The 20,845-nt window shown below is 39.1% G+C and overlaps 1 protein-coding gene across 1 annotated transcript in view; it reads left to right on the forward strand.

Moving 5' to 3' along the window:
• Window positions 1–20,845, forward strand: part of CCDC141 (coiled-coil domain containing 141) — a 232,374-nt gene that overhangs the window by 186,368 nt on the left and 25,161 nt on the right. The window contains exons 13-17 of the mRNA XM_068969187.1: window positions 221–400; window positions 964–1,089; window positions 3,506–3,694; window positions 4,950–5,129; window positions 7,127–7,276. Coding sequence (XP_068825288.1) covers window positions 221–400; window positions 964–1,089; window positions 3,506–3,694; window positions 4,950–5,129; window positions 7,127–7,276 — 825 coding nt within the window. The remainder of the gene's footprint in view (window positions 1–220; window positions 401–963; window positions 1,090–3,505; window positions 3,695–4,949; window positions 5,130–7,126; window positions 7,277–20,845) is intronic.

Below are 20,845 nucleotides of genomic sequence, written 5' to 3' on the forward strand. Positions count from 1 at the left end.
ACAATAGGGTCTGTTTTTTTCTGTTCCTGCATTCCAAGACCATCCTGGTGTTTTTTTGTTCTTTTGTCCTTGGGACACCACATTTCAGACTTTTCTTGATGGCAGGACTGTGTTCTGCTTTGGCTGTGATGAAGCGTTTGCCTCTTAAAAGAGTTGTATGCAAAATCATATTGTATTTCTTGGAAACAAAAAGCCATTACACAGGTTATTAATTCCACAGGCAAAAGAAAATGAAATATTAAATGTGAAAAATGAAGTACACATCATGGAGAACACTATGGAAAGCCAGAAGGTGGAAAGGGAAGAACTCAGCCGCCTTCGGACAGCCTGGCAACTTAAAGCTGCTGCAAGCAAGCCCGTGAAACAGCAGTGGGCAGCATTCAAAGAGCAGCTTAGAAAGGTGAGGGAACATGCAGTGGGTTTTATTGAGATTTAAAAAGAAAGGACATTCTGACACATGCTGTAACATGGAGGAACCTTGGAAATGTAAGTGAGATCAGCCAAACACAAAAGGATAAATATTGGGATTCCACTTTTGTGAGATACCTCGAGTGGTCAAATTCAGGGAGACAGAAGGCAGAATAGAGGTTATCAGAGGCTGAGGGAAGGGGGAAATGGAGGTTGGTGTTTGTCTGGGACAGAGTTTCTGTTTGGGAAGCTGAAAAAGTTCTGATGATGGATGGTGGTAATGATTGCACACCAAAGTGCACTAACGCCACTAATCTGCACATTTAAATTGGTTAAAATGGTAGGTTTTTTGTTATGCATATTTACCACAGTGAAAAGAGGGCTTGTGCTTTTATTCATTGGTGGTTTAGAACCAGAAGCTCACTCTAGGTAGTGAGTGTTTTCATGGCAGTTGCAAAATTTGATGACACACCATGTCATCACTGGAATGATTATGATGTATTTGCTGGTGGTAACAAAGAAAACATATGCATAACTATCTAATGTCTATTTCAGACCACACACAACTTAAAACTTCTTCAGGAAGCACTTATGCCTGTGTCTGCACTTGACCTTGGAGGGAGTCTCCAGACCATTTTAGGTCTACGGAAAAAATGGAATGAAATGAAGCCTCAGTTCCAGGTGAAGAAGCAAACTGATGACCTTGGGTGAATGAAAAAGAATGAAAAGCTGTTCAGTTGAAGCTCACCTAATTAATGTTAACCGTCTGATGAATTACAATTTTTTCAAAAACAAAAGAGTTGCTTTTCTAAAAGTCCATGTGTCAGACACATTTTTCTTCCTTTTTAAATGCAATGTGCTATATTTGATGATATGCAAACATTCGGGCTACAAAAGGTCTTTAACATATTCTTACCTTAGATTATTTTAATTTAAATTATTTCCTTATTAATATATTTATCATATATTTCTTCTAATTTTTTCCTAAAAGGTATAGATATGTTTTTGATTCAGAGATCTCAAGACAAGGCTAGACCCTCTTTGACACAGAGGTTCTGCTGTCCTCTGTCACTGAAATTATCCCTGTGATGTCATTGTCCCCACCCACTGGCACCCCAGCCTTCTGCCACCATCCCAAGAATTTTGTTGTGCTCTCCCATTCTCCCTCTGAGAGCCCTCAGGGTGTGAGAGAAAAAACCATGAGTCATATTCCCAGGCCCTGATAGCTTCTGCACTCCTTAACCCCCGCTTCCTGCCACTCCTGAGCCTGACACAATTGCTGGAAAAGTTTGCCAGTCATTTCATCCTCCTATCTGGGTTCTGTTCTTTGCTGCAAAGTTGATACCTGTGTTTCTGTTTGTCACTATTTTGCAAGTGTTGGATGTAAAGAATCCCAGGACTGGAAGTTTGAAGATTCCTTTAGGGAATGCCTAATTTATGTTCCTTTAAGACAAAGCTGGGGGCTTCTTGGGTGGCACAGTGGTAAAGAATCCCTTGCCAGTTCAGGAGATGCAGGAGACGTGGGTTTGATCCCTGGGTTGGGAAGATCCCTGGGAGTAGGAAATGACAACCCACTCCAGTATTCTTTCCTGGAAAATTCCATGGACAGAGGACCCTGGCCGACTACAGTCCATGGGGTCACAAGGAGTCGACTATGTACATGCACACACGTGTGCGCACACACACAAGACAAAAGTGATGTACTACATAACCACCCCCCCAACACACACACACACACACATACCGTTGTAGCCCACAGTGAGCTCTTTCCTCCAAACTCCTAGAAAATTCTACTAGCCTATCTGTTTCTGTTATAGTCTGTGTCATATGTATCTGCATTTCATGTGTGCACACGCCCCTGCACATAAGCAAGTGTGTGTGTGTGTATAAATTCCTCTAAATCAGGAACTGTTATCAAGATTCTTTAGCTCTGTCACCGTGATGTGTATATATTTGATACCCATGCACTTGATTTCAACTTGAATACCCTTACCAGGCCGCTCTTCTGCAAATTGTCTCCTTAGCTTAAATCATTTCCATTACTTTTATCCTTGATATAAAATCCAACCCTGAAATCATAGTTAATGGCCATACCACCCTGAACATGCCCAATCTCGTCTGAAATTATCGTGGCTTCCTCTTTGAACTGTCCACCGGGATCTAGATTCCTATAAGGGCTATCTGAGCAGCGCTGGGTAGAAAGAAGGTGGTTTGTCCCTCCCTACAAGTGGTGGCTATTTGTGGATTCTGGGATGACTGCCTTTTTTTTTGAGGGGGGGAATGACTGCTTTTAAAGCAGCATAGCTACTGTGGTGCTCAGCTGGTGGTTCATTCTGATCATTCTTTTATCCCAAAGGACAGATAATTCACCCAATGTACTTTTATACTTGTCTTCTTGTGGTGTTCTTATCATACCACCTGATTCTAGTTTTATTAAATATCACAGATGGTCATGGCCTTATAGAGTATCTAGAATATATTTGCTTAGCAGATGACTAGATGACTCTGGAGAAGGCAATGGCACCCCACTCCAGTACTCTTGCCTGGAAATCCCATGGACGGAGGAGCCTGGTAGGCTGCAGTCCATGTGATCGCTAAGAGTCAGGCACGACTGAGCGACTTCACTTTTAATTTTCACTTTCATGCATTGGAGAAGGAAATGGCAGCCCACTCCAGTATTCTTGCCTGGAGAATCCCAGGGACAGAGAAGCCTAGTGGGCTGCCATCTATGGGTCGCTCAGAGTCGGACACGACTGAAGCGACTTAGCAGCAGCAGCAGCAGATGACTCTATGCTATGTCATAAAAATATATGACTTTCCATTTTGCCCTCTAACTTTGAAACAGATTTTTTTGTGTATTTTTAAAAAAATTTTTAATGTAATGTTAATTTAAATTTTAAAAAATATATCTGAGATTAGGATGGAATAATGTATCCCTAGCATCACACACAATGCCTGGATTTGCAGGGATAGGGCTGAGCTTCACAATAAGTATTTGTTAACAAGTAAGAGACTGATTTGTTATTGCGATCTTCATATGTCAGTTGTAAAGTAAAAAGCTCTCTAGAAGCTCATTTTATTGCTTTCAACTCTTCAGCAACTGAATGATGAGGTTCAGTATATTATAAAAGAGTCAGAAGAGTTAAATGGCAAAGGAGCACCTGTGAAAGAAAAGTCTCAACAGCTGAAGGACCTTATTCACTTCCATCAAAACCTGAAACAGAGAATCCGAGATTACGAGGACATCCTATATAAGATTATCCAGTTCCACCAAGTCAGAGAAGAGGTAAGACTTACCATGGATGTCTGGAAGACTCTCAGTTTTAAACTATGAAATTAAAAATAAATGATTATGTAATAAATAAAGGCCAGGTTGCTTTTTCTGATACTAGAAGCTTTCTGCAATCTGGCTCCAGACTTTGCTTGCACTGAGCCCCATCCTCCCCAATCTACCAGCCAAACAGAGCTTTCCTTGGTCCCTCAAAGATGGCACCCACATTCCTTATTCCAAGCCCTGACTCTTGAGCTGCCTTTACCTGTCAGGTCCTTCTCTCTCCTCTATACCACTTAAAACTTGTCCCTCCATCTAACAACCCTACCTCCCCGGAGTGATTTCTCTTCTCTTCTAAATTCCTCGAACTCTCACTGTTTATTTCACATATCTGTCTTTTTTAATATATTGATTCTTAATTACTTTTGTTCCCCTAACAAAAGTTAGGGTAAAAGTAACTTGGGGTGTATGTAAGCAAAAAAAGGTAGGGTATAAGCAACTAAAGGGAAGAAAAAAAATTTTATAATTGAAGTGTCAGTAGAACTTCATAGATATTGGCCTCTCTTAACAGAAAATACCACTGAGCACATACACACAACAGAAAATAGAGATGTATTGAAAAGCCTTGAAAATAGCCTCTGAATCTAGTCAAATCACAGGCCTACATCTTGCTAAAGTTTTAGGCTATGAACAAACAGTGTTTTCTTCTTTAATAGACCTGACAATGTTAGTCCCTTAATTTTACTCTATTGACTTGCATCATTATAACATTTATTTGTCTGTAATATTAATTTTAGATGGGCTTGTCAGCAGTGGACTAGCTAGTTAAATATGTTATAGGAAATAAGCAGTTTTTAAAAATCTATCTTTGAGAAAGACAAAGATACTTATGATATCACATGTGGAATCTAAAATGTACAATAAAATAGTGAATATAACAAAAAAGAAGCAGCCTCAAGTATATAGAGAATCAGTGGTTACCAGTGGGGAGAGGGAGGTGCGGAGGGGCAGTACAGAGCTAGGGTATTAAGAGGTACAAACATTTAGGTATAAAATAAGCTACAAGGATATATTGTACAATTTAGGGAATGTAGCCAATATTTTATAATAACTATAAATGGAGTATAACCTTTAAAAATTGTGAATCACTGTATCATACAACTGTCATTTACATAATATCATACATCAACTAACTATACCTCTATTTAAAAAAAAACTGTTTTCATAAAAATGTGAAACCCAGGTTAATTGTTAATGGCCTAAATTCCAGCTGGGAAGACTCTTCAAGTCAAGAGAACTGGAGTTTCCAGAACAGGCAAAGGAAATGAATGATGCTCGCAATGCCCAGGTCCTCCTCAGACGCTCTCGGGCAAAGCAGGTGCACGTAGGCCATCTCCATAAACTGGCCCTCTCCTTGGGGGTGGATGTCATCTCATCAGTGCAGCAGCCTGTAAGCAACTTACACACTGTCATTTTTACCTAATATGGCTGGGAGTTGGGCTGTAATATGAAAGAAACCAGGCAGACTGCCTGGTATACATTCAATTAAAAACTACATTAAGCCATTGGGATACTTATTTGTGGTAAGTTTCTACCATGTCTAAAAATTTTTTTAAGGGAAAAAAAAATCTCATTTTAAAAGTTTAATACATCTATTCTCATGCTACTTTAAAAGTTATAGAATTGCTATCTATAATGGCAGTTGGTTTTTCACATTTGAGATAAAGAGGAACTAAACTTTTAATTTTATTTATTTTAAATTGATACCCAAAATTGTAAACCTTTTAAGTATATTTGGAGTGACTTGGTATGTGAATCTACTAAAGTCTATGAGCTTTAACTACAGAGCAAGTTTTTAAGATACAAATTTAACAATAATTGAAATTTAGTCTAAGTTTGAGATATACACTTGATTTCAAAGACTTAATAAGACAAAGAAAACCTTATTAGTGTTTTTTATATTTGGTTAAACAAGCTATATTGTAAAAATTAACTTCACCAGTTTCTTTTTAATATGACTGCTGGAAAATTTAAAATTATTCATGTGGCTCATGTTGTATTTTTGTTGGACAATGCTGCTTTCGCATGTCAGATCTGAAACGTAGCCTTGAGACAGTCAGACCCAGGATCCTCATCTTCAGATGAAGAGTCTGATCCCAGAAAAGTTACTTTATCTACAAAAGCCCAGAGGAGAGGAGCCCAGGCACCTTGGCTCCACCCAGGCCTCTGGGCATCAGTCATTGGATCTGCTTTCTCCACTGGACTGACCTTACCAAAGGAGCTTAAAAGAGATGGGAATAATTCCAGATTAAATTTTCCTAAATAACACATTGGGTTCTGATATAAAAGTGAAACAAAAACTCCTTCTTCAAATTCTTAATTTGAGGATTTGAGGGAAGAAAAGACTACGTTAATACTATCCAATATGTATAACAATAAAAATCATAATGGCTAATTTTATTTCAAAGTTCACTTAAGATATCTACGAAACTACGTTGTGGTTGTTGTTCGGTCGCTCATTCGTGTCCGATTCTTTGTGACCTCATGGACTACAACACTCTAGGCTTCCCTGTCCTTCACTATCTCCTGGACTTTGCTCAAACTCATGAGCATTGATTCGGTGATGCCATCCAGTCATCTTGTCCTCTGTCATCCCCTTCTCCTGCCTTCAGTCTTTCCCAGAATCAGGGTTTTTCCAATGAGTCGACTCTTCACATGAGGTGGCCAGAGTACTGGGGCTTCAGCTTCAGCATCAGTCCTTCCAATGAATAGTCAGAGTTGACTTTCTTTAGGATGGACTGGTTTGATCTCCCAAACTATATGGAGTGCAGTAAATCTAAAGTACGTTTTTTAATCTGAAAGAAATACAAAATTTCTGTCACTGTTAATAGACTCGATTTTTCCCAAGAAGGAACGTTCTTTTAAAGCGTTTTGTGTCATTAGTATATTTATTTTTAAAAGAAAAGAGCAAGGAAGACATCTCACTTTGCACAAATAGTATAAATTGTTCTCAAATTCACATCTGGCTTTGGCTTCGGGAGCCCCCTGCGCTGAGTAGAGATGGGAGCGCTTGCATAATGAACCTGAGGCTAACCTCAAGTTGACAAGAAAATTACAGTGTAGAAGCCAAATGTTTCTAATGCATATTTTATGCCTTTTGAAGTAAAAATTATACCTTACATTGAATGGTGTCTCTGAGGCACTGGGTATGATGAGCAACTCTTGAATACTGAAGTTTTGAGACTAAAAATCTAAGTTTGTCTTTCACAACATTGGATGCTGGTGTCTGGCTTCCTTCTGACATCAAAGAAATTTAAGGTAAAATAAATCAGTAGCTTATTTTCTTTATTGTCATTTATGAGTTTCACAATGCAGGTAAATAGCGTATTGCTCTCATTGCCATTTTGCCCATTCCCTTCATCACTTTCACTTCTCTTTCATTTTCAGAACTGCTCTAACGTTTCTGCAAAGAATCTGCAGGAACAGCTGGACATGCTTGAAGGGGACTGTCTGACCTGGCGTGCCCAGACCGAGGACCATGAGCGGGCCCTGACCCGCAGCCTGGAGTTCTGCATTACAAGGGATGAGATAGGCGAGGTGGGAACACACACACAGAAGCAGACACACACACACACACACACACACACACACACACACACACATATGCACACACACACACACACAGTAAATCAGGAGACTTTCTTTTTACCCTTGACCTTTTAATCTACCAAACAGTGGCCTCAGGGCTCAGCAAGGTTGAGTATAGAGTACACTTTAAACTCCCAAAACTATTGACGTCAGTATGTTGTCAGTGTATAGAACCTGGAATGTAGTATTACGGTTCTTTGCTTGCTCCTCCGCACCCACCCCAAACCCTTATAGCAGTAGTTTTGCTTAAGTGGATATAGCTCATCAGGGCAGAAGGGTGACACCTTCCTGGTGCAGCCAGCTCCACCCTGCTGAGAGGCTATTTAAGTTACACTGACTCATGATGAAGGGTCAGGGGAGCAAGCTTGTTGTCTCAGAGGTTACAAAGTATTATCACTAAAGTCAAATGGCTGGTTTCATATTTACTCAAAACCATGTGGCTTCTCTGGCAAAGCAACTCCTAGAGAAAAAGAAATAACGGGTGAGAGGTATCTTCATTTTTTATTGTTTTTTATTGTTTGCCACTTTATTTTTTTAACTGAAGGATATTTGTTTTACAGAATTTTGTGGTTTTCTGTCATACATCAACAAGATTGAGCCATAGGTACACCCGTGTCCCCTCCCTCCTGAACCTCCCTCCCATCCCACCTTTCTAGATTGTCACAAAGCCCTTGTTTAAGTTCCCTGAGTCATACAGCAAATTCCCATCGGCTATCTGTTTTACATATGGTGTTATAAGTTTCCATGTTCCTCTCTCCATCAGTTCAGTTCAGCCCAGTTCAGTCACTCAGTCGTGTCCAACTCTTTGCGGCCCCATGAATCGCAGCACGCCAGGCCTCCCTGTCCATCCCCATCTCCCAGAGTTCACTCAGACTCACGTCCATCGAGTCGGTGATGCCATCCAGCCATCTCATCCTCTGTCGTCCCCTTCTCCTCCTGCCCCCAGTCCCTCCCAGCATCAGAGTCTTCTCATACATCTCCTTAATTCCACTGCCTCTCTCTCAACTCTACCCACCTCCCTCCCTAAGACACACACTGAACTACAGCGCCACCCTCCCCTAGTGAAACTTTCCATGCAAAGGTGTACTTGTTTTAGGAGAAAAATAAAGGATAGCATGGGCCCTGGTTCCTTACTGGAACTGACAACAGGACAGAAGGTACCATAATTCTAGACTTATCTCTTTTGAAAGCAAGACATTAAGTCCACTAATCTCAAGCCCATGAGGAAAGTGAGTGGAGGGGGAAAGAAGTAGTAAAACTTCTCGATTGTTCTGCTTATGCCCCAGTTACACAATTTCAGCCCAGTGAGTATCAACTGTTATCAACATCAGAGCATAGACTGAAGTATGAGTAAACCTGGGTGGTCATCAAGCCCTTTTTGGCCAAAGGCAAGTGCAAGAAAGGAGCAGGACTGGAAGGAAAGAAAGAGGGGGAGAGAGCAGGAGGGGGCGCTTGGATCCCATTCAGCAGGAGGGAAACTAGCATCCCCAGATTTTCAGCAGAGCAATGTGCCACAAGACTGTGGAGTTTCTGCTCCCGGTATGTGTTCCAGGAGCCACTGTGGGCCAGAGACTTTATTCACTCAGAGTTAAACACCTGGTGTACCCTGTCCTCTGTGTAGAATGGCCTCTTCCAGGTCATGTCCTGCAGTTAGCAACACTTCAGCCAGATCTTGTTAAGAAAAACAACATTGATTCTCCCCAAGGCTGCAAAATTTAGATTAGTAGTCATGGAAATATTTTTTTTACTACCTTTTCCTGAAATTGTTTTCTTTATTCGCTTACATCTTCCTCCTCTTCCTTAAAAAAAAAAAAAAATTGTAAACTTTTCTTGCTGAAAATCTGTCTCTACTGTGATGTTCAGCCCTATTTTATTGAAAGCAGAAGAGAGCAAGCTAAAGGTTATTCCTGGCTGCCTGCAGCTCAGCATCCCTCTTCCTGAAGCACCGTGGCCTTTGTGGACCTGGGTCTCCCCACAGTGGTTCAGGCCCTTCCCATAGTGGTTCTGTTTACAGGCTGCCTCGTCATGACCCTGTGCTGGAAGCCAGCGGGCTGGGAAGACAGATGGCCCTTCCAGTCATAGCAGGGACGCCTGGGATTGTCTGTACCAGAACAAGAACGAGAAACCAGATATGTGTGGGTTTGATTTAGGAATCAGATATCCCTACAACATGTTCTTAAATATTAACAGAGTGATTCTTCTCATTTGCTTCTACTTCACATCCAACTCATGCTTGATACTAGTTACAGTTTCATATTTAAAGGATCTTAAAAAGTTTTGGCCTCTTTCCTTTCTTTTCTTTTTTTCTCTATTGAGTACAAAAGCATTTATTTTAACAAACTTTATATTTAAAATAGAATTTTAATCTGTCTACTCACAAAACCTAATTCAAAACATGATGTATTTATCTCTCTGGCTGATTTGATGTTATTTCTTTGCAAACAATATTCAATTTATAATTATTTTATGAAACTGTACTAAATGAAGTTTTTATTTTATCAGAGATCATTTCCGTTTCAGTTCAGTCACTCAGTCGTGTCCAACCCTTTGCAACCCCATGAACTGCAGCACGCCAGGCCTCCCTGTCCATCACCAACTCCCAGAGTTCACCCAGACTCATGTGCATCGAGTCAGTGATGGCATCCAAAATTAATTTTTATTGAAGTATAGTTGATTTACAATGTTGTGTTAGTTTCTGCTGTACTAACTGAATCAGTTATACATATACATATATCCACTCTTTTTTTAGATTATGTTCCACTATAGGTCATTAAAGAGTGTTAAGGAAAGTTCCCAGTGCTATACTGTAGGTTCTTATTCAGGAAATATTAATATGTTGAAATATTTATATAAAAATTTGTTATAAGTCAGATACAACTTTGAGATGAGAATACTTTAGCCCAACCTCTATGATTATTTCTTATTGATTAATTTGTTTATTTTAATTAGAGGCCATTACTTTACAATATTGTGGTGGATTTTGCCAGACATTGACATGAATCAGCCACGGGTGTACATGTGTTCCCCCAGTTCCGAACACCACTCCCCCCTCCCTCCCCATCCCATCCCTCTGAGTTGTCCCAGTGCACCAGCTTTGAGTGCCCTGTTTCATGCCTCGAACTTAGACTGGCCATCTATTCACAGATGGTGATATACATGTTTCAGTGCTATTCTGTCACATCATCCCACCCTCTCCTTCTCCCACAGAGTCCAAAAGTCTGTTCTTTATATCTGTGTCTCTTTTGCTGTCTTGTATATAGGGTCATCATTACCATCTTTCTAGATTTCATATATATGCGTTAATATACTATATTGAGGAGAAGGTAATGGCAACCCACTCCAGTACTCTTGCCTGGAAAACCCCATGGACAGAGGAGCCTGGTAGGCTGCAGTCCATGGGGTCGCAAAGAGTCAGACATGACTGAGCAGCTTCACTTTCCCTTTTCACTTTCATGCATTGGAGAAGGAAATGGCAACCCACTCCAGTGTTCTTGCCTAGAGAATCCCAGGAACGGGGGAGCCTGGTGGGCTGCCATCTATGAGGTCGCACAGAATTGGACACAACTGAAGCGACTTAGCAGCAGCAGAAGCAGCATACTGTATTGGTGTTTTTCTTTCTGGCTTACTTCACTCTGTATAATAGGCTCCAGTTTCATCTACCTCATTAGAACTGACTCAAATGCATTCTTTTTAATAGCTGAGTAATATTCCATTGTGTATATGTACCACAACTTTTTTATCCGTTCTTCTGTCAATGGACATCTAGGTTGCTTCCATGTCCTGGCTATTGTAAACAGTGCTGCAATTAACACTGGGGTACACGTGTCTTTTTCAATTCTGGTTTCCTTTGTGCATATGCCCAGCAGTGGGATTGTTGGGTCATATGGCAGTTCTATTTCCAGTTTTTAAAGAAATCTCCGTAGTGGCTGTACTAGTTTGCATTCCTACCAACTGGTGAAGGAAATGGCAACCCACTCTAGTATTCTTGCCTAGAGAATCCCATGGATGGAAAGGCTTGGTGGGCTACAGTCCACGGGTTGCAAACAGCCAGATACGACTGAGCGACTTCACTTTCACCAACAGTGTCAGAGGGTTCCCTTTTCTCCACACCCTCTCCAGCATTTATTGTGTGTAGACTGGTCTGAGATGGTACCTCATTTTGGTTTTGATTTGCATTATCTCTTCCCTGGTGGCTCAAATGGTAAAGTGTCTGCCTGCAATGCAGGAGACCTGGGTTCAATCCCTGGGTGGGGAAGATCTCCTGGAGGATGAAATCGCAACCCACTCCAGTACTCTTGCCTGGAAAATTCCATGGACAGAGGAGCCTTGTAAGCTACAGTCCATTGGGTAGCAAAGAGTCAGACACGACTGAGCAACTCGACTTCTCTGATAATGAGTGATGTTGATCATCTTTTCATGTGATTTATTAGCCATCTGTATGTGTTTTTTGGAGAAATTAGTTCTTTGGCCTTTTTTTTTTTTTTTTTTTGATTGGGTCATTTATTTTTCTGGTATTGAGCTGCATGAGCTGCTTGTATATTTTTAAGATTAATTATTTGTCAATTGCTTCATTTGATATTATTTTCTCCCATTCTGAAGTCTGTCTTTTCACCTTGCTTTTAGTTTCCTTCACTGTGCAAAAGCTTTTAAGTTTAATTAGGTCCCATTTATTTTTGCTTTTATTTTCACTTACTCTGGGAGCTGGGTCATAGAGGGTCTTGCTGTGATTTATGTCAGAGAGTGTTCTGACTGTTTTCCTCTAGGAGTTTAATTGTGTCTGGTATTAAATTTAGATCTTTAATACATTTTGAGTTTAGTTTTGTGTATGGTGTTAGAAAGTGTTCTAGTTTCATTCTTGTACAGGTGGTTGACCAATTTTCCCAGCACCACTTGTTAAAGAGATTGTCTTTTCTCCATTGTGTATTTTTGTCTCCTTTGTCAAAGATAAGGTGTCCATAGGTGCATGGATTTATCTCTGGGCTTTCTATTTTGTTCTCTTGATCTATATTTCTGTCTTGTGCCAGTGCCATACTGCCTTGATGACTGTAGCTTTGTACTATAGTCTGAAGTCAGGCAGATTGATTCCTCCAGTTCCATTCTTCTTTCTCAAGATTGCTTTGGCTATTCAAGGTTTCTTTGTGTTTCCATACAAATTGTGAAGTTATTTTTCCTAGTTCTGTGAAAAATATCAATGGTAGCTTGATAGGGATTGCATTGAATCTATGGATTGCTTTGGGCAGTATATTCATTTTCACTATATTAATTCTTCCAACCCATGAACATGGTATATTTCTCCATCTATTTGTGTCATCATTGATTTCTTTCATCAGTGTTTTATCATTTTCTATGTATAGGTCTTTTGTTTCTTTAGGTAAAATTTTATTCCTAAGTATTTTATTCTTTTCATTGCAATGCAATGATGAATGGGATTGTTTCCTTAATTTCTCTTTTTGTTTTCTCATTGTTAGTATATAGGGATACAAGGGATTTCTGTGTATTAATTTTAGATCCTGCAACTTTACTATATTCACTGATTAGCTCTAGTAGTTTTCTGGTGTCTTTAGGGTTTTCTATGTAGAGGATCATGTCATCAGCAAACAGTGAGAGTTTTACTTCTTCTTTTCCAATCCAGATTCCTTTTATTTCTTTTTCTTCTCTGATTGCTGTGGCTAACACTTCCAAAACTATGTTGAATAGTAATGGTGACAGTGGGCACCCTTGTCTTGTTCCTGACTTTAGGGGAAATGCTCTCAATTTTTTACACTTGAGGATAGTGTTTGCTGTGAGTTTATCATATATGGCTTTTATTATGTTGAGGTATATTCCTTCTATGCCTGCTTTCTGGAGAGTTTTCATTATAAATGGGTGTTGAATTTTTCAAAGGCCTGCATCTATGGAGGTAATCATGTAGTTTTTATCTTTCAGTTTGTTAACATGGTGTATCCCCTAGATTGATTTGTGAATATTGAAGAATCCTTGCATTCCTGGGATAAAGTCCACTTGGTCATGATATATGATCATTTTTATATGTTATTGGATTCTGTTTGCTAGAATTTTGTTGAGGATTTTTGTATCTATGTTCATCAGTGATATTGGCCTGTAGTTTTCTTTTTTGTGTGAATTCCTTGTTTGGTTTTGGTATTGGGGTGATAGTGGCCTCATAGAATGATTTTGGGAATTTACCTTCCTCTGCAATTTTCTGGGAGAGTTTGAGTAGGATAGGTGTTGACTCTTCTCTAAATTTTTGGTAGAGTTCACCTGTGAAGACATCTGGTCCTGGGCTTTTGTTTGTTGGAAGATTTTTGATTGCAGCTTCTATTTCCATGCTTGTGATTGGTCTGTTAAGATTTTCTATTTCTTCCTGGTTCAGTTTTGGAAGGATATACTTTTCTAAGAATTCATCTGTTTCCCTTTAATCTTAAAGAGTGCTTTGAAAAATAAAGACACCCACAAGAACTGCTTTCAGATGGTACAGAATTTCTTATTTTTTGAAGACTCTGTGGTTGACCACTTCTTCATTAGTCACCTGTAGGAAGAAACCTTCCTCAGCTGCTGAAATGAGGCACTTTATAGTCTTTGCAGCACCACAAAGACTGCATAACCTGGATTTTGTTGTGCCTATTGGAGATATTAATTAGCAAAATAAGGATATGTGTGGCTTAGTTTGTATTGTGAATGTCAGAACCAAACTCTGAGCTGTAATAATATTTGATACTTAAAATTTTTCATTATTAGTAGTAATATTATTTAGTGAAAAGTGAAGGTGAAAATGAAGTCGCTCAGTTGTGTCTGACTCTTTGCAACCCCATGGACTGTAGCCTACCAGGCTCCACAGTCCATGGAATTTTCCAGGTAAGAGTACTGGAGTGGGTTGCCATTTCCTTCTCCAGGGGACCTTCCCAACCCAGGGATCAAACCCAGGTCTCCTGCACCACAGGCAAATGATTTACCATAAATCAATATATTACAATAATTTTTTTTACATAAAAAATATAGTCAGGTACCCCATCAGAGAAGTAGGCCAAGCATTTGATTTTTTGAGTTAATTTTGAAACTCAGTATTTTGCTTCCAATGCATTTAAAGTGCTTCTTGAAGGTTCACTGACTTTGAACTGTCTACTAAAAAACACAACCTTCATACTGCCAGATTTTGTGGAGGTTTTTTCCACTCATTTCACACAAAGATATATTGGTATGCATGAATGTTAAATCTCACTATACATTTTCTTGCCTGGCAGTATAAATAAGTTGTTAATACACAAAGCATTATAGATGTTCTTTGCCTTATTACATGACAGAACATCATCAGTTCCTTATTCTTTACACTTCTCTAGAAATTTAATAACTTAATATTAAGCATGTTTTCTTCTTGCAACCTGACCAAAAAATTTCCTTTACATTTACATTATGTTAATGGAAATTTGTCACTGGAATCTCATTATGGGTCACAAACAATTACCCTGCAGAGAAGAAGAGTAATGACAGAATTGGGTTGGTATTCATTTTCTCAAAGTAAATTTTGCAAACAGAAGTTTTCATATAATTATGTTACTTCAGCCTGAAGTTTTTACACTGAACCAACATCTTACCCATCAGGAAAGAAATGGAATATATATATATATACACACACATATATATTAATATATATGTATGTATGTTTGTATGTATTCCATATGTCATAGTTTCCTGTTCCAGTAACACAGATTCTTTTATTCTTCTGTCATTTAGTTCCAAGGAGATAAGGCACATTAGCAGCAATAAGTTAGAATACAGGAATGCTGCTGCCATAGATACATACACAATGAATAACACTCAGTTCAGTTCAGTCGCTCAGTTGTGTCTGACTCTTTGCTACTCCATGGACTGCAGCATGCCAGGCCTCCCTGTCCATCACCAACTCACAGAGTTCACCCAAACTCATGTCTACTGAGTCAGTGATGCCATCCAACCATCTCATCCTCTGTCGTCCCCTTCTCCTCCCCCCTTCAATCTTTCCCAGCATCAGGGTCTTTTCAAATGAGTCAGCTCTTCGCATCAGGTGGCCAAAGTACTGGAGTTTCAGCTTCAACATCAGTCCTTCCAATGAATATTCAGGACTGATCTTCTTTAAGATGGACTTGTTGGGTCTCCTTGCAATCCAAAGGACTCTCAAGAGTCTTCTCCAACACCACAGTTCAAAAGCATCAATTCCCTGGTGCTCAGCTTTCTTTATAGTCCAGCTCTCATATCCATACATGACTACTGGTCAAACCATAACCTTGACTAGATCGACCTTTGTTGGCAAAGTAATGTCTCTGCTTTTTAATATGCTGTCTAGGTTGGTCATAACTTTCCTGCCAAGGAGTAAGTGTCTTTTAATTTCATGGCTGAAATCACCATCTGCCATGATTTTGGAGCCCAGAAAAATAAAGTCTGACACTGTTTCCCATCTATTTGCCATGAAGTGATGGGACCAGATGCCAAGATCTTAGTTTTCTGAATGTTGAGCTTTATGCCAACTTTTTCACTCTCCTCTTTCACTTTCATCAAGAGGCTCTTTAGTTCTTCTTTGCTTTCTGCCATAAGGGTGGTATCATCTGCATATCTGAGGTTATTGATATTTCTCCCAGCAATCTTGATTCCAGCTTGTGCTTCATCCAGCCCAGCATTTCTCGTGATATACTCTGCATACATCTGACCTGCCTGACCTGCCTTTTGAGAAACCTGTATGTATGCAGGTCAGGAAGCAACAGTTAGAACTGAACATGGAACAACAGACTGGTTCCAAATAGGAAAAGGAGTATGTCAGGGCTGTATATTGTCACCCTGCTTATTTAACTTATATGCAGAGTACATCATGAGATGTACCAGTCCATCCTAAAGGAACTCAGTCCTGGTTGTTCATTGGAAGGACTGATGTTGAACCTGAAACTCCAATATTTTGGCCACCTGATGCGAAGAGCCGACTCATTTGGAAAAACCCTGATGTTGGGAAAGATTGAAGGCAGGAGTATAAGGGAACGACAGAGGATGAGATGGTTAGATGGCATCACCAACTCAATGGACGTGAGTGTGGGTAAACTCTGGGAGTTGGTGATGGACAGGGAGGCCTGGCATATTGTGGTTCATGGGGTCGCAGAGTCGGACACGACTGAGCGACTGAACTGAATTGAACCGAACTCTGCATATAAGTTAAATAAGCATGGTGACAATACACAGCCTTGGTGTTCTCCTTTCCTTGCATTGTTGTTGTTTAGTTGCTAAGTCATGTCGGACTCTGTGTGTCCCTATGGTCTGTAGCCCACCAGCGTTCTCTGTCCATGGGATTTCCCAGGCAAGAATACTAGAGTGGGGTGCTCTTTCCTTCTTCAGGCGATCTTCCTGAGCCAGGGATCAAACCCACATCTCCTCCATTGGCAGGCGGGTTCTTATTACCACTGAGCCACCAGGGAAACCCTCTGACATTGTATGGTTTTTGCTTTTGACAAATGACTATGGACAGCCACCAACTGGCAGGAAAGGAAACAGAAAAAGAGGGCATAGATGAGGCAGCACTATGGAATAGTGCAGTTAATTACTATTTTTCAGTTTGATGATCTTAATTCATCATTATAAGGAAAAGCTAAATTATCATCATTCAACTAATATTACTATGTGACTACTGTCTGCCAAGCCATAGAACACAACAGTCCTTAGGAAACTAATAGTTTAGGGCAACTTAAAGCCCAAGGGCCTTCACAATCACAACTGCTCATCACTAGGCCCCAGTGTGAGTCCATTTAGTTAGTATTTATAAGAGGATAGAAAAGACTATAATTTGTTTTGAAATGTCCATTCCATTGGGTTAAAATCTGTTGGAGTTTGGTGTTTAACAGCTGCAAAATTACTCTTCTTACCATAGAAGATAAAAAGCTGAACTTTTCAAATCATGGTTATCGTGTTCAGAAAATAAAATGTAAATATATTGTGAACACACAAAACTTGCAGAGTGGATGAATAGCTATTACTGAGATATGCTGCCACCTGCAATTTAAAATGAAGCAATTGTTTTCTCTTTCCAAGCTGCCCCACTTTCTGCTTCTATAAGACTGGTCATAAGCGCAGGAAGACAGTCATGTGGTTGCTGAACAGGAGGAGGCCAAGAAAGTCTGGTCCTGAAGTCTCTCCAGAACTAAAGCTAAAGTTACCATTAATAATTGTAGCAAGTCACTCAGGTTAAATTAGGAGTTTGGGGCCACTTCATTTCAAATGAAGCATCCCTGGGGTGTTATAACATTATAGCCTTCTTTCTGTTACTGAGAATGAGCATCAGAAAACCTTTTTTTTTTCTTTTTCTGGAGTAGGCAAAATGGTGGGCAAAAAATAAAGCTCATGAAATGGACATTAAGAGAAATGGACTACTTGTTTTGTATTTTTGCTTCTGGCCAATCATGTGCCATAGTTCTAATGAAAGCCTTTTATTTTAAAGACATTGTCTTAGTTTTAAAATGTCCCATGTCACACATGTAAATTGGCCTTGCCAACAACAGTCTCACAAATAATGCATCCTTGTGCCAAAGTTGCCTCAGCCAGCTTCGTCAAGACTAAAATAGCAAGCCAGCCTCTTTGTTACCCATTTTGTTCCCCTTTGCTTCTTCCCTAAGAAGTTTTATTTATGTCTAACCCTGAGAGAAGTTTACTGCTCCCTGGGAAATTTGGTGAAGATGCTCATTATGTTAGTTTCAAAAGAACTGCAGTTTTAAGTCTCAATGATTTTTTTTCTAATTACAGCTATATTCCACAGCAACTATGGAGGAGCTGAACAAGTGGAAAGATAGGAAAATCACACTGTGCATTTGCAAAAGTATCTTTCTCCTGATTTTCTTAAGACTTTCAGAAATTTTTATCAATACAAATTATAAAAACATTTAAAGATTTTGAATAGGGTAAACTTATCCTTGCCAAGGTTTGGGTGGTTTTCCTTCTTTCTGTGCTCTGGTTGAGCAGTTGTCTTGGCCATCTCCACCATTCCCCTTGCTGATCACCTAATAAAGTTTAAAACAGCTATATGCATGAACAATGATACCATAGCCGAGCAACCATGGCACTGTTTTTTTTTTTTTAATACATATAAACAAGTTATATGGATATTGGATGGGAAGTTAAGTTTTCATATTAGAATGCGCAGGTAAGAAAATTAGACATGGCTAGATTTTTTCTGAAAATCTGGTTGCTGAAGGTAATTCATGCTTGCTGCCTTCAACTTGTATCTGCAATAGTCCTGAATTTGAGCTGGGAAAGGTGCAGGATTTAAGTGGATTTCCAGTGGGACCAAAAGAGAGAAGTGCCAGCAAGTTTGTCAAAGGAGATCATAAGTCAGAAAGAAACTGATCCTGTTTCACATACCCATAGCACCATGAACATTCTTTGGCCTTGTAAGTCATCTTCAGTGAAAGTACATACATTCTGAGGCAAACAGAAATAAAATTACACTTATCATTTATCAGCCACAAATGTCTTAATCCAAGGTAAACTTTAAATGTCATCACTTAGAATTAAAAGGTTAAGGCCCAGCCTTTCTTCATTTATCACATAGTTTTCAAATAGATGTTGATTTTTTTCCCATTTAAACAAGTGGGCATAACTCAGTGGTTATCAGGTTGATAACAGAGTCCCTCTTCCTTTGTCCAGACTGAAGTTTATAATATATGTTATGGTACAGTCATCGGGAAAAAAAGAATATAAAATTTTGTTTTCCAATGGATACATGTTAGTGACTGTACATATTTTTCCTTTCTTTTTATTTTACTTTATTTATTGTTATTTAAAATAAAAATTGTGTTTTTAACTGTAGTGAATGACACATAACATAAAGTTTACCATCTTAACCCTTTTAGGAGTACATATAAGTGATCTGCTGTAGAAGGAAATGGCAATCCACTCCAGTACTATTGCCTGGAAAATCCCATGGACAGAGGAGCCTGATAGGCTACAGTCCACGGGGTCGCAAAGAGTTGGACACGACTGAGCGACTTCATTCATTCATTCATTCATAAGTGATTTTAGGGCATTCACATTGTTGTACTACTATGTCTTCATATCTTAACCTCATAAAATTGTCCTCATTTGTGGTTTCCCACTAATGTCAAACACACACATTTTAATACATCCACTGTCAAAAAATTTAAATATGAATTGTTTATTTTGTAAACATATCAGCTAAAACATATCAGTAAAAATATTATCTTTTAAATATTTTTTCTGAGTTCTAATGGAGGAATAATTTTCAAGTTTTGAAGTTATAATTCTTTCCACTCCTTAATAATATTATTGATTTATCCATTGGAATATTTTATGTGGTCTCTGTGCTTGTAATTTAAAGCTAATGCTCAATACTTTTATTTATCATATAAACAACACTGATGAAGTGTAGGTAGAGCAAATGCAAAAACTGAATCAATATAATAATTTCCATGTATGCAGTTAGGGCTTTATCGATTGTTCTTTTCAGAAAGTGGAAAAGGCAATGGCAACCCACCCTAGTACTCTTGCCTGGAAAATCCCATGGACAGAGGAGCCTGGTGGGCTGCTGACTATGGGGTCGCACAGAGTCGGACACGACTGAAGCGACTTAGCAGCAGCAGCAGTTTTCAGAAAGTGTTAAATATCAAGGTTTTGTCTTTATAATATGCAGAATTTGAAATAAGAATTGAAAAGATGAGTGTTTTCTCCGGGCAGATAGTTTTTCTGCATTTTAAACCTAAAATCCAGCAAGTGCACAACTGTTATTCCCTCCCAAATAATTTACTTGCTGTCATTGAAAAGAAGTTTAATGGTTTCCTGACTTCTTGTCATAGCTCAAATTTATCAACCATGACATTGTTCATTCTTGGCTGTTCAGTGCTCCCATATAATCTGAGATGCTTTATATTTTCTCTGTACTCCTCTTTGCTGACATTATAGAGTGAGTTTCCTGTCAATGTGTTTATCCTTCTTGAATCTGCAGAAGGGCACAGAAAGCAGTGTGGTTAATTGAACTAGACTGCTTAGAATTTTGCTTCACTGATAGAGCTGAACTGTTTGTTTTTGAGAAAGTCATCATCTATGCCCTGTTTTCAGTGTATGGCCACGCACTCTGTTCATGCACAAGTTAGCATCGCCACCATGGGCAACAACTGTCACTTTACATTCCATTTATGAAGGCTCTCTGAAGTTAATGATTTATTTCTAAGAAGTAAATCTCTTCTGGAAACTGTCCGTGAAAAATGATTTTTAATTGGATTTGAACAAATACAGCCCTTTTCCTACTGACTCTCATACTGGGTCCCCTCTTCTACCTCATTAATGTCCTCGCTGGGCTAAATGTTAACACACCATTGACATCTGCAACATGAACACCTCCTGGGAGACTTAATAAGTTTATTCATGATAACTGTAAGAGCACTGGAATATGGAAGGATCTGAGACAAATATTAGCACAGAGAGACTAGAATGAGTTGTAAAATAATGTCAGATAAATACAAATAAAATTAGAGTTGTTAAAAATCTATCACATATTAA

This window comes from Capricornis sumatraensis, chromosome 3, assembly GCF_032405125.1.
Source record: "Capricornis sumatraensis isolate serow.1 chromosome 3, serow.2, whole genome shotgun sequence".
NCBI classification, from domain to species: Eukaryota; Metazoa; Chordata; class Mammalia; order Artiodactyla; family Bovidae; genus Capricornis; species Capricornis sumatraensis.